General features: G+C 40.1%; 1 protein-coding gene across 1 annotated transcript; it reads right to left on the bottom strand.

Annotated features, from left to right (window-relative positions):
• Positions 1–1,962: 1,962 nt before the first annotated feature.
• fbxo32 (F-box protein 32) lies at positions 1,963–9,503 on the bottom strand. Its single transcript, XM_059340271.1, has 9 exons — positions 9,233–9,503; positions 8,623–8,744; positions 8,211–8,260; positions 7,992–8,084; positions 5,349–5,442; positions 4,567–4,751; positions 4,263–4,445; positions 3,384–3,527; positions 1,963–3,260 (listed from the first exon to the last, which is right to left on the bottom strand). The coding sequence occupies exons 1-9, from the start codon at positions 9,343–9,345 to the stop codon at positions 3,171–3,173; spliced, it is 1,074 nt and encodes a 357-aa protein (XP_059196254.1). The 5' UTR covers positions 9,346–9,503; the 3' UTR covers positions 1,963–3,170.
• Between the last annotated feature and the right edge of the window lie 4,021 nt (positions 9,504–13,524).

The following is a 13,524-nucleotide window of genomic DNA, read 5'->3' on the forward strand; positions in this document are numbered from 1 at the left end:
TGGAAGATACAAATACACTGATTGAAACAATGAAAATTACCAACAATAACAATTATTTTTGTACGACAATGACATTTCCCATTTTTGTGCACAATTACTTTTTTTTTTTGAAAGTGCAGTACAGTGAGAATTATCTTTTTTAAATTTACACAAGCTTTTATTGCACAATTAAACTATTATACAATTTACACATTCTGGGATCATTTTGTGTACAATGAGATATTGTTTGAACAAAAAATAGGTAAGAATTGTGCCATCGTTCATCGTTATAAATTGATCATTTTATTATTAATTTGACACAGGGGCCACAGCAGGGGCCAAGGGCTTCTTCACAGGGGCAGTGGCCCCTGGAGGCGCCTGTGTAGAACCGCCACTGGTACTCTCCCTAGGAAAAATTATGCTTGCTTATTTTTTGATGTTCAGGCAGTCCACAGCAGAAGCATTGAAACATTTTCCTCTAACAAAACAATCAGTTTTATAACTTCATTTTATGTCTTCAATCATTTCCGTTGCATTACACATTTTTAACCTCCTTATCACAGCTCATAGTGTTATTATTCAAAAGAGATATTTTTGATTTGTAGACTCTTGAGAGGTCATCCTGTATATGACGGTAGTTAAAAGTTAGTGATTATGAGAGGTCGGGGAATGCTATTTGTTCTGTGTTTTATTAGAGTCTCAACTTTTATCATTTAAGTACTGTTTCCGTTCTCTGCTCCAGAAAGAAACACTCAGGTATGAGCAGTGATGGAAACTCTGAGGGGAGAAAACCCCATCTCTCATTGAGATAGCTTGTTGTTTGGATGACCTTATGCTGCCAAGTACAAACAGTACTCATCCCAGCATCACTTTGTTTTTTTGAGCTATTACCTTGCAGTTTATCATTTGTCCAACAGAGAGCACAATTTTGCTGTTCACAACAGGCAAAAATACAAAGCTCTAGAAAGAAGACTGCATTTTACACTTTCCCTCAGTTGCTTTGTTCTATTTTTCAGATCAGTATCAAAATTCCTTAAACTACTTGTTCAGTTTCTACGTCATCTAGCTGCTTGTGGACATCATAAAAGCATAATTTACACCAGTCTGTCGTTTCCTACATGATCAATTACATTTTTATGTATATTTCTGTTGAATATTCTTACCCTCCATTACTTCATTGCATAAGTCATCTCATGTCAAATGGTTAATCAAGTTGTCAAAACCTCTCAAGCATGTTTTCTATAGATTTTTCCAACTGTGTCCTGAATTGATGAATTGCTTGCAAGTGGATCTTGGGTTTCACTGTTGAAGGGGAAAGTGGTGGATCAACAAATGATTGTTAGGAGGTGTAGAAATTCCCAAAACAGTGCTACATGTACAACAGTGTTTCCTTTGTTGATTTTTTTTCTTTGTACTATGCCATGCTGTAAAACAGTCATCTTTTTTTTCTTTTTCACATCATGGTCTGTCAACAAATTACAGTACAAACAATAAGCCGTAAATCTGAATCCTGTCCAGTCTCTTGTAATCTCTTGATTAAAATAGATCTTGGTACTATTGGAATTGATAAATGCCACACAGAAAAAAGTGGAGCCTTATGCATTTTCAATCAGTCATCAAAACCTTAACCATAGTTTACATCATAACATTGTCAGATGATCTTATAGACATTATAATACAACATATTTGCATTTTGACCATTTTGTTTATGAAGAATAACTTTTTATTCTGATGGCACCAACATGTTAATTGACCTAAATGCTTACTTTTGAGAGATAAATTAGGGATTTTGACCAAGTGACAGGCTTTTGTGGGTTATCCATTGTGTGGTGATGTTTGCATGAATCGATTAGAGATATGTATTTATTAAGCATCATTTTTTTAAATGTACCAAAAAAAAAAAAAAGTCTAAATCTGAAGATTATGTTCAACAATCAAAATCTAGTGTGTGATAAGAACAGTCACATTAAGATATAGCAGAGGTAAGGTTACTTTCTTTTATTTATTCAACAGAACATAAACAGAATGCATTGCATAGCATGTACATCATCCCTCACTGTCTGGGCAGTGATAGAGGAAAGTCTGGGTCAGATTGCATCTTTATACCAATATGCCCAGAATCTCAATAAATAAGTAAACACAATCAGCTGGGTGTTTAAAAAAAAAAAAACATGCAGGAGGCTACAGAAAAACAAGATGCTTCAGACAGTCAACTTTGATATCAGAGCCTCAGATCTTCAATACCACTCTTCTGTAAATCAGACATTTGTTGAGGATAACAAAATAATAAAAAAATTTAAAAAACAACAGCATCAGGATCTGAAAACTTTGCAAACAAGGATTAAGCTGTACCAGTTTCAAGTTTCGTGATAAGGCACACACCATCGTTATACTGACTTTGATTACAATCTTTGGTAATACTGCACTCAGGTGCTGTTGCTATAGCAGCCACAGCAGCAAATGAACACACAATTTAAAAAATAAAAGTCATATCAAATCTTTATAAAAGTGAAAAACAACAAAGAGAAATAGAAAAGATCTTGTTGTGTTAACATATCACAGAATTGTCACTCAGTCTAACAAACAGTTACCGACTTGCTTACATTCATTATCTCTCAGATAGCACAGAAGCTACGACTCCATCTCAGTGCTGAGCAGAAGAGTACTGCAAACATCAAACACATTCCATCCACCCATGAGAGCAGGACTTCTAACATATTAAAATCACAAGTGTCAAACAGGTTTAAATAATCTTCCCACTTCTTGTGTTGAAAAAAAAACATTACAAAGTTTGAAAACCAAAAAAATAAAACCAAATTCTCCTAATGAGGGAAATAAAAGTGCACACATCTGAGGTCAAGGTGTGTTTACTTTGGAGGAGCAACTTCAAAAAAAAAGCATTAAACTAAGACTAAAATCTGTCAGCTGAGTGTTCCCTTTATCCTCTATCCACAGGCTGACTGCTACATCTCTTTTTCTCTCTCACATTCACTCACTTTCAACTGTGAACTCTCCCAGAGGTCTCCGTACCCTTTCAAAAGAAACTCTATTGCATAATTGTCCCACTGCCTGAGGCCCCTCCAGTCATACCTCGACTAAATACACATCCAGGAATTGATTGGGCTATTAAACAAAAACATTATTGTACACCTCTATGTACAGTATGTACAGGCAGTTCATCTGATTCTGGATCAGAAGTTAAAAAGGTTGATAAAGTCTTGAGGGGAGAGGGACATGGTGCAACTTTCTGGGTTGTTGGCTGTGCAGGGATGGTTTGTGTCCTGGGAAAAGTAACGCAAACACACAAGGATCAATGTTTTTTTCTATTTTGCAGTTTCACTCAAAGTAAAATTTCACTGTCAAAATCCACTGTGCAAAATAAAGGGGATATAAAAAAATACTACCTTCCAGAAAAGGATGTGGCAGTGTGTGCAGAAGTGCAGGGTGTCACTGTATTCCTCTCTGTGTGAATAGCAGCGGCTCAGCTTGAAGTACATCTTCTTCCACTCCAGGTGACCTTTGTCTGAAACCATCAGGCGCTTTCGGATCTAAAAAAAAGGAGAGGTAAACACACTTTAAGACCCAAGAAGAGAAAAATACTTTGAAATACCTGCTTTAAGGTCAGCTTTCTTAAGAATTTCTTTTGTATCCCAAAGTCTCTTCTACACACAGTAACTAAATCTGAAGGTTTCAAACATGTAGCTTCACTGTAAACTGTCCGCACACTCGATGGCCTCCTATTTTCCAGTAGAAAGTATAGAAAGTAGTTGCTTTCTGTCCCTTATGCTCATACGGAGTTGGATAAAAGGGCATTTGTTTACTCTGCACCTTATGCATGGAATATGCACCAGAAAGAATGGAAATTAACTGAATTTGTTTCTTTGAGCACTTTTAAATCCAAGCTAAGAGTTGTTGAGGCCAATTCCATAACATGCACTTGTTTCTCATGACGTGTTTAAGGTCTGTATGTTATGTAAATATGTAACTGTATTCTGTGTTTGCTGCCTCTTGGCCAGGGCTCCCTTGAAAAAGAGGTTCTTAATCTCAATGGGATATTCCCTGGTTAAATAAAGGTTAAATTAAAAAAAATCCAAAATGCCAAAAACACCAAAAAAGATAGCTTTGTTGTCTTATTATAATGGTTTCAAGTATGTAACGTGGGGGTCAACTGAAGCAGTGACACAGTTAACAAGACAGCTAACCTACTATGTAATCAGCTGTGTGTAAGAAGAGAGAGTGCATCATTCTGTCCATATGTGGGTCATCCATTCATTTGTACATGCCTGTCTGTCTGTGAAGTGGTACTGGCAGAGTCTCTTCCACAGCAGCCGGTCCTCAGTGAGGCCCCCCAGCTCGGGGGACACCTGGCCCAGGCTGACCAGGTCCCTGCCATCCGACAAACGCTCCATGATGTTCAGCTGCAGACTGGCAGGCAGGTCGGTCAGACTCATGCCTGTAGATTTGGGCTGAGGGAAACAGGAGGCACAGAAAGTCATGAATATAATGAATGTTTTCATCCTGTGCTACAATCATAAGAGAGCGATCATGAATGTGGCTCCTCGCCCTGTATTTTGGCCAGATGTTTACCCTGTTGATCTGGATGTTGTCCAGCTGCTGCTGCCACTGCAGTATGTTCTCCATGCGGTGCAGCCAGGTGTTGATGTTCCCCACCAGGACAGACTTGCCCATGTCCTGAACGAGACCACACAGCGAGACGTAAAGCGTCTGCAGCAGCTCCTTGATGGGACGAACATTCTGCTGGTCATCAAGAACTGGGGAGGAAATTAGAAAATATTAATTGATCTTAATGTATTACTTAAATTCTGACTTAAAGTGCTTTACAGTCTGGATATTACAAAGAAATTAGTAGCTACCAGACAACCAGCCAAACTGAAACATATTCATTTTAAGCCATTGGAAAGCACATTGTTGCAGCAAACGTTTTGGAGTGGCTGTACTCTCATACTGTGACGTTAATGATATTCGGCCAACAGGTTTCATAACGCCACCTAAACAACCTGAATCTGTTTAGCAGAGGGAACATTTAGTTTACACTGTGGCTCACTGAGGCATCTGCAGACTGTCAGTGTTTTTCACTGTGCCATTAAAGCCTGGCCTTCTTTACAGGTCGACAGGGCTCGTTTTCTCACCTATTGGTGCAAACAACAGAGCAAGGCTAATTTTATGAGTCTCTAAGGAATTGAGTCTACTTGTCACAAGATACACTGAATGTTTTTGTGCATGGAAGAGGTGCATGCGTGAGTGAAAATAGCAGAAAATTAAACCCTTGGACACAAAAGGGAGAAAAACTAAGAGACAAACTAGTTGAGTGATTTTAAAAAGCGCAGAAAAAGAGCGACAGAGCTCACCTTTCTGTACCACTCTCTCCAGAATATTCATGTAGTTTTTCTGTGCCACGCCGCTGAGTGAGGGGAGCTGGGACTTGGCGATAAGCTCCAGGAGCTAGAGCAGAGAAAGGAAGAGACAGAAAGAAAGAAACACAACATAAATTTCACCCTGTCAGCTGCAGAGACTCTCTGTTCTGTTGCCTCATTACTTAATGTTTGTTATGCTGCATTCTCAGGCACTTGCACCCCTAACAAAACGCTGTCTAGAACAAATTTGGAGCCGCTCCACCTGGTCATTACTCTCAACTGAGACTGGATCCAACAACCACATAACAGCATTCTTGGCTGGGATCGCTCCTGATCAGGGTCTCTTCAGGGGAAGAAGCTCCTGGAAAGGTGTTGGACAACAGCCCGGGCTGTCAACAACATCAGCCTCCGCAAACAAGCTTTTAATCATTTGACTCCTGATCCTGCTGTCATGTGAATTAGCTGAATCACTTGACAGAGTGTTTGTGCTCTGTGTGTGTGCATGAGTCTGCTAGCTTGTTGCCGTTGGCTAGCGGACAAACCGTGGGTACCAGGATGGCATGTCTGGCATGTAGCAGATGCTGTGACATCATGGAGAAACTCAAGTTCCCCCTTGCTCAATTGTGGACGGAGCATGTGACCTTTGTCCTCATATCAACGTCAACATGTTGTGGGGGGCTTTCTGGTCAACTGGAGGGGTTACTTCAGTCCTAATGGGCAAGTTGTGGAAGGTATAAAAGAAAGTAGACTGCGCAAACTTCCCTCATTGCATATTTCTGAAGTCATAAAACTCGTTAATGAAAAATGCAAGTTCATTACCACATACACTAAGCATTCAGTCAAATCCAAACTGAAAAGCTGAGGAGTTTGGTGGTCTTAATAAATCCAAACTTTGAACTTAATTACTTCTCTCCTACAACCTCGCCATCCCTGTCTGTTTTTAACCATTTTTAAGCTTCTTCGCTTCCTCCTGGCTCTCCTTTTTCATTCTTTCCAGCTCCATTCCTAAAACCTAATCCCATGCCCTTCTTCTTTTAGCAGCTCATCAAGTGTTCCTCTCTTTGTAGAGCAGCCGGGCAGAACAATGTGCGTTTCCGTATCTACTTTTAGCTCCCGCTGTTCGCTAAACTGCACTTCACAGCTTGGCGTGCGGCTGAAACTTTTCCACAAACGCTCTACAGTATCAGAAGCTCTGCATCTTGTGGTTTCTATGCAATAGCTCTGCCAGTGCGCTCATTTTAAGGTTTCTGTCTCCTTCAAATAACCTCCATGTGCATGCTCTGAGAAAAGAGAAGACCTCTTGTTGTATCTTTGTGGAAGAACCCGATCTGTGTAACTGAGACGAAGTTAAATGAACCCGCAAATGCCATCAGACACAACCAGTGAAGAGCAGTGACCTAGGACACGGTGTCCTGACTAGACGCTAGTGTTACACAGCCATATTGTTCTTTGGACTTACCACACTACACTGCACTTGTTAGCTGGAACCTGCACTAAAAGGTCAATCGAAAACTTCCACAGAGACAGAAACAAATGGACAACTTTCTGTGGAAAAGTAATGTGCAAAGGGAGAAGGAATACCTGATAATTTTATATTCTGGTAACAGGAACATTATAATGCTGATACCCTACACTGGGGTAATGACTGTTGATGAAAAACAAAAACAGCCATAAAACATGATCCCCTGCAATCTCACTGCCCTGCCAGAACGGAAGATTGGTATGTCTCCTCTTGACTGTTCCTGAGTTGGTACATCCAATCACATTCATTAGACAGGCAGTTAAATAGGAGACAGAGTTCATAAGAAAATTGCAGCATAGTAAAACTGGAAAGAGAGAAAAAAAAAAAAAAAAAGTGTAGGAGGCAGCTTGAGCTGGGCAGAGATAAGTGCGTGTGTGTGTCTTTGTGTTTGTGTTTGAGGGTCTGAATCACCTGACAACCACCGGGTCTGGTTTCATAAACCCCTGTCGGGTGGTCGCACCTCACCGCACAGCTGTCACCCCCCCACAGCACCCCCACCCCAGCACCACCACCAGCAGCAGCACGGGAGAACATGACCACATGCAGCGCCATGCTCACATGGGAGCACATGTGGGAGAGTTTGGTTCAGTGTGGTGCTGACACTTAGATGTGCCGGGGGAAAGCTCGTAATTTAACTAAGGCATTTTCTACTGATATCCCATGATGCATCGATAATGATATCATGAATGTTGATGATGTCACATCCTACCTTTAGAGCATCCCTAGTGTATGTACTATGGAAAAATAATGCACAAGTGCGGTGTCATATAAAGTGTTTAAAGTCAATGAACTACAATGTTCTGCAAATAGGCATTCATCGTAAATAAAGCATTATTCGATTTAGGGATGTCATATGGCTTTAGAGATAGAGCATAATGTCATGCTATGTCACACTTTTACCCCACCACAAACACACTCCCTGGGTTGGTTTCGTCACCATTGAGAGCCCCTTGTCTGCAGAGCATTGATAAGAGCCTGGCAGAAGCCTCCACACCCTCTTAACCTTAACCCTGTTCTCGGCCACTTACGAAACATTTCCTATTAACAACCACAGAGGAAGACAAACACAAAAGGGACAGAAGAAAGTGGAAGAAGAGAAAGAGATGAAGACTCACCCTGACGATGTAATTAAATCTCCTCGTGTCCTTGATGGCGCTGCAGAAATCTAAGCGGTTGAAGGCCTCTCCCAGTGTACAATATCCGTGGCGCTGGGAGAATTCAATTATCAGGGTATTAGATTGCGAGCCTCGGCAGGAGCACAAGGTTTTCTCAGCATGTTTACATTAGCAATGATGTGAAAAGTTGATGTGAAATTAAATGAGTTGGTTTGTTACCTCTTTGGTGCTTCCTTTATGAACATAAATCCACTTTTCCCTGTGGAAATCTGTGAGAGAGCAGAATGTTTATATTAGTGGCCTGCCCTCATTAAGCAGCTTATAAGCATTGTGACAAATGCACACGCACACAGCAGCAACAAGATGCAATTTCAGACTCAGTATAGTTATTGAAATAGACTTTATAAAATGGAAAATTAATCACAAACATTATTATTATCACAGAAGTGTTTCCCTCGTGAACCTTACACAACATCCTCATGAGGCTCTCCTGTTAATATTTTTGGTCAGGAACCGAACTTTGGTATATTATTATGTGATTTATAGCCCCACACATACAATTACAAAATGTTATCCTTTGCATTCTTAAAAACAATAAGTCAGACTGTGTGGCCCTTTCATTGTGACTCACAGGGGACCTTGGTGTTGTTGTTCATTAGGTCTTTTTTCCTCTTCTTGGCAGCCATGTCGTAGCCGAGAGAGAGCAGCAGGTTCTCTTTGTTGAAACACTCCTCCTCCTCGGCTTTGCAGAAGCTGGAAAAACACACACATATTTCATTAAAGGCATCACTTTATCTCAGTATGCAGCACTTTTTACGCTTTTCTTCAGTACAGAGCACACACTCTCGAAAGCAAAAAGGTATTGCATATAAATCTAACTTCCTCATGTGGTTGAACTGTAATGTAGGCTGGCTTTTCATGTTAGTGTAGGCGTTTCAGAAAGTGGACAGACTCAGCAGACCTTTGTTAATCCACTCACTTGTTTTGAGGTTATTAATAGCGCAGTGATTAGCCTGGAAAAGGAACATGGTCCCAGAATAATGAAAAGAGCTTCATGAGATGGACACAGCACGAAGGTGCAGGCCTGCTGCCTTTGTTCATGAAGCTTTCTTCAAAACATCTCCCCCTTCCTCCCCCTCCATCTTCCTCTAACTGAAAAGTGGTGGCGCATTTAAGCGTTTGCGCAAACTGTTGTCACTATGGGAACAGCGGTATTTCTCACGACATGTTTAGTGACCAACCTCTCCACGGAGATGTTGTTGTTTTTCTCATCTGTTGCTGTCTTTTTCCATCCCTCTTCGGTTTTAACCCAACTCTGACCCGGTGACCTCCAGTCCTGTCCGAGGAAAGGCATCCTGGTTCGATGACGTCGAGTTAAATAAATAAAAAATATCAGGAAATATCCCCTGTATCAGTTATTGTGTATCTCCTCTTGAAAGCGATGTGTCTGGACGTATTTCTGGTCTACTGTTGTCATTGCGCAGCTCTTCTTATATCCTCAACTCAGAACCCGGAAATACACGAGGTCCGCCCACTTTGGAAACTTCGCTGCAACACGTGGCTTTGTTTATCAACTTCAGCGTTGCAAAACCTTTTGGACAGAACAGCAGAGGTAACAAACCTTTGCATGTCATGGAAACGTAGAGCCAGAGGACATCAGGGGAATTAATTTTGAAGGATTTTAACGACATGAATCCCTTAAGAAAGCATTTATTAACTGTTAAACGGCTTGGGAGACTATTATGTAACTGGCTCTGCTGTGGTCAGGGGGGAGTAACTACATTTACTTAGCCTTACTCAATTTAAAGATACTTCGACATGTATTCAAATATTTAATTTGTACTCCAACTTCACCAAATTTCAGAAGGAAATAAAAAAGTAACTCAACCAAAATAGATTTAATAACAGTATAGTCGTGAGCCGTGCAGAAAACCCTAACCCCTCCTTCCAGACATGTGATTCAAGCATTTAGTCTCAAGTCATTTTGTCTTGGGCAGGTCAACTCAAGTCACAGCTTATGTCAGGTTCAAAGTCCAGGACAAGCATATAGCATATAACAGCCATATAATGCAGAATTAAATGACTTTTAAGCATTTTAAAATGCAATCAACATTCAAATGTAACTCATAGAACAGCTGCTCTTTGTAGTTTTGATTCTGTTTGTTGTCTTTGGTGTCTGTTTGTAGTCATATTTAGTCTCTTTTTCTGCATCTCTGTGTAGTCAATTTGTGTGTCCTTTTGGTGGTTTTCTGAGATTTGCACCTCTTTGTAGTCATTTGATTGACTTTTTAACAGTTGCTTCTTAAAGGGGCTCTGACTAATTTGTGAAATATGATGCATTGTAAAATATGAAAAGCCTTGTGCCTAATTACACATGCTCAGGTTTGAGTTGTTACAAGATATGTAGGCTATCAACGGTAATAAGGTAACTTGTCCCACGACAAAACTAAAGACAGCACACCCGAAGACTCAAAACATTTTTATTTTTCATCTTGTACACGATTAAAGAGAGACTTTTTAATAGTGCAAGTGCATTTTGCTGGCATTTTATCTACTTTTATTAAAGTAGAAATTTTAATGCAGTTTTATTTATTAGGTTTTTTACATTGTGGCCTTGCTTTTACTTCAGTAAATGATCTGAACATTTCTTTCACCACTGGTTGTGACTTTATTAATGAGGCTTGATCATTTGTACACATTCAAGTATGGGATACAATGGTAAAATCAAACTGCAGCCTACCTCTGATTTTCTTACAGAGCCCATGCAGGAACCCACAATTTGAAAACCTCTGAACTACAAGAATAGTCACACAACAGTTTTATTGGATGATGCTTTGGTTTGTACAAAAGGTAATTTGTGGTCAGGAAGTGTTTTGTCCTTGCTTGTCAGTGCTGGCTTTACATCACTGTGAAGAAAAAGAAGCCAGGCTGACAGTAAGGTGGCTGTAAAGTCCCCTGATTCTTACTCACTCCTGGTATTATAAATAGATCAAGTTGTCCTTTGGATTTCTCCAGAGTATTAGGCTGCATTGTGGATTGTGTGGGAGTTTGCGTGTGTATGTGCCTGCAGGGACTTTACCATTGTATTTCAGTGTCCCAGAACAGCACCAGCTGATCTGTGAGGACTGGATCAGGGTATTTTGTTTATTTTGGACAGTGCCATTAAAGATAATGTGTAACTAAGTCTGTCCAGGCCACTGGGTCAACTATTATCAGCTTAATTATACACATGCCATATTTACACAGTCACTTGTGACGCTTTTGGGAATGATCAGGAAGAGATGAGAGTGTTATTTGTCAATAAGATTGTTAACAAAGGCTGTTAATGTCTTACCCTGGTCTGATAAGTGATCATGTGACTGCTGAAGTGAAGGGCTTAGGCTCACTTCCTAAAAACCCTGCAACACGATAACCACTTGTGTGTTATTTCTCAGTAAGACACCACAGTTGTGGGTTTGCATGTGTGTGTCTCTGCATCCATGTAAGTGAATAAGTGTACACTTACATGCATTGAGGCAGTGAGAGGAAGGAGAAAGAGAGGAGGGGCTTTCTGGGTCCTCATGATTCATGACACGCTATACAATCTGCAAAACATGTCATCAGCAGCAGCACATGGTGCAAAACGAACGTGCACTCCTTCCAGGAACCAGCAGGACAGTGTTTCAGCTCATCCAGCGCTTGTGTTCAGACACATTGTGTGTTAAGCAAGAAAAGGCTTGTGATTTTTGCAATGCAGAGTCATCACTTGTGGTTACAAACTAACATCTAGTGCTATTAATTTATGTTTTGACAAGGCCTCTGCTGATTGCTTTCTTTCTCTTCTTCTTTCATTTAGTTGCCTTTTTGTGACATGAACAAAGAATGAACAAGTGCAAAAAAGTGCATTTCGCTGTCAGTTTAATGGAAATCCTTGAATATATATGCTCAAACATTACTGCACAGTTCATTTCAGATCCTGTGTTACTGAAGCCGTAGATATAATGTTGTGTTTTATATCTATGTTTGACGCTTCTGGAACAGGTGTATCCGTCACTTCATGGCTGTGGTTTTCATGTAACACCCTGATATGCAAAAGGTCAAAGCTCTGCATACACTTTGCACGCTAAAATCTGTCAGCAAGACGTCACATGAGAATATGTCAAAGCACATTGGACAGATGTACTCTGACTAGATGTTCTTATCATAACTTACAATTGCGTCTGCTAAATGACTAAATATAATGCAGTCATTGCAGAAGTGAGCCACATTGAAATAGTTCAACAGTTCCCCATGTAACCACACAGAGCTGCATTGGCGTGTGAAAAAAGTGGAACTTCAAGACTAAAAAAGTTATTGTGTTAACTGCAGACAGTAAATACACTGATGTGGATGCTGCTGTGAGTCCCTCAAGTCTAATTAAATCTATTTCCAGAGTAGGCCAAACTACAGGATTACATGGAAAGTCCCTGCAAGTGTTTGGTCAGTTGGGGACTGACTAACTAAGAAAGAAGCTATGACCTAAAGCTCTGAAGAGTATCAGTTCATCTTATGCTCTGAATCACAAACAATGTTGAAACAGATATTCTCTGTTTAGTGTCAGTGTCATGGCTTTGTGGATTCGTTTAGCCAGGTCTCCATGCAAATGTATTGCAGGTGTTTACTGAATTTGGAGAAAATTGGCAAAAGGAAATGCAAATTAGTGCTTGTTTGTTTCCAAGCTTCTGTCATGGATGCAATACTGAACAGACCTGCCTGGCACAGGCCCAGAGGCCCAAAGTGTCAGGAGCCCCCCTAGGCCTTCACCTGCAAAATGTCACTCAAAGAGACGTGTTACAAACACAACAACTATGGAAAGGGCAAAAACAACCCTAAATAGATGCAAAACAACTACAAATAGACACAAAATGACAACAAATAGACACAAAGCAACCACAAAGATGCATAAAATGACCACAAAGAGACACAAAACACCTATAAAAAGGCACAAAATGACAGTAAAGAGACCAAAAAAATGCTACAAATAGACCCAATACAACTACAAAGAGGCACAAAACATCAACAAACATACACAAAATATCTACATAACAGAAACAGACAATAACTACCAAAGGTTTCTCAGTCCAGCACTCTGGATGTATTGCCATGAACGTTTTCTACAGAGAATCCCACTGACTTTAGTGATGAACTGCCTTTATATCTAGCTCATTCAGCAGGTAAAACTTTTTACATCAAGATCAAAATATCTCAGTATGGACATAATTGAATGGCACAAAATTGTGTATCTGTTCATTTTCCCAAAACAATGTATTGATTGGTGATTCCCTGACTTCCCATCATGCTCAGCTGTACTTTGTGTTTAGTCCTTAGCAAAAAATGTCAGCATGATAACGTGGTAAACTAAGAGGAATCATTGCAGACATTATTCCCGCTGAGCATTAGCATGTTAGCATTGTCACTGTGAGAATGTTAGCTGGCAGCATCCAAAATATAAATCTTGTTCATGTTTATCTCCATATTTCTGAGACATGTGGCTGCATGAGGCATCAAATTAGAG

The sequence above is a fragment of the Centropristis striata genome, chromosome 8 (genome assembly GCF_030273125.1).
Source record: "Centropristis striata isolate RG_2023a ecotype Rhode Island chromosome 8, C.striata_1.0, whole genome shotgun sequence".
In the NCBI taxonomy this organism is placed as follows: Eukaryota; Metazoa; Chordata; class Actinopteri; order Perciformes; family Serranidae; genus Centropristis; species Centropristis striata.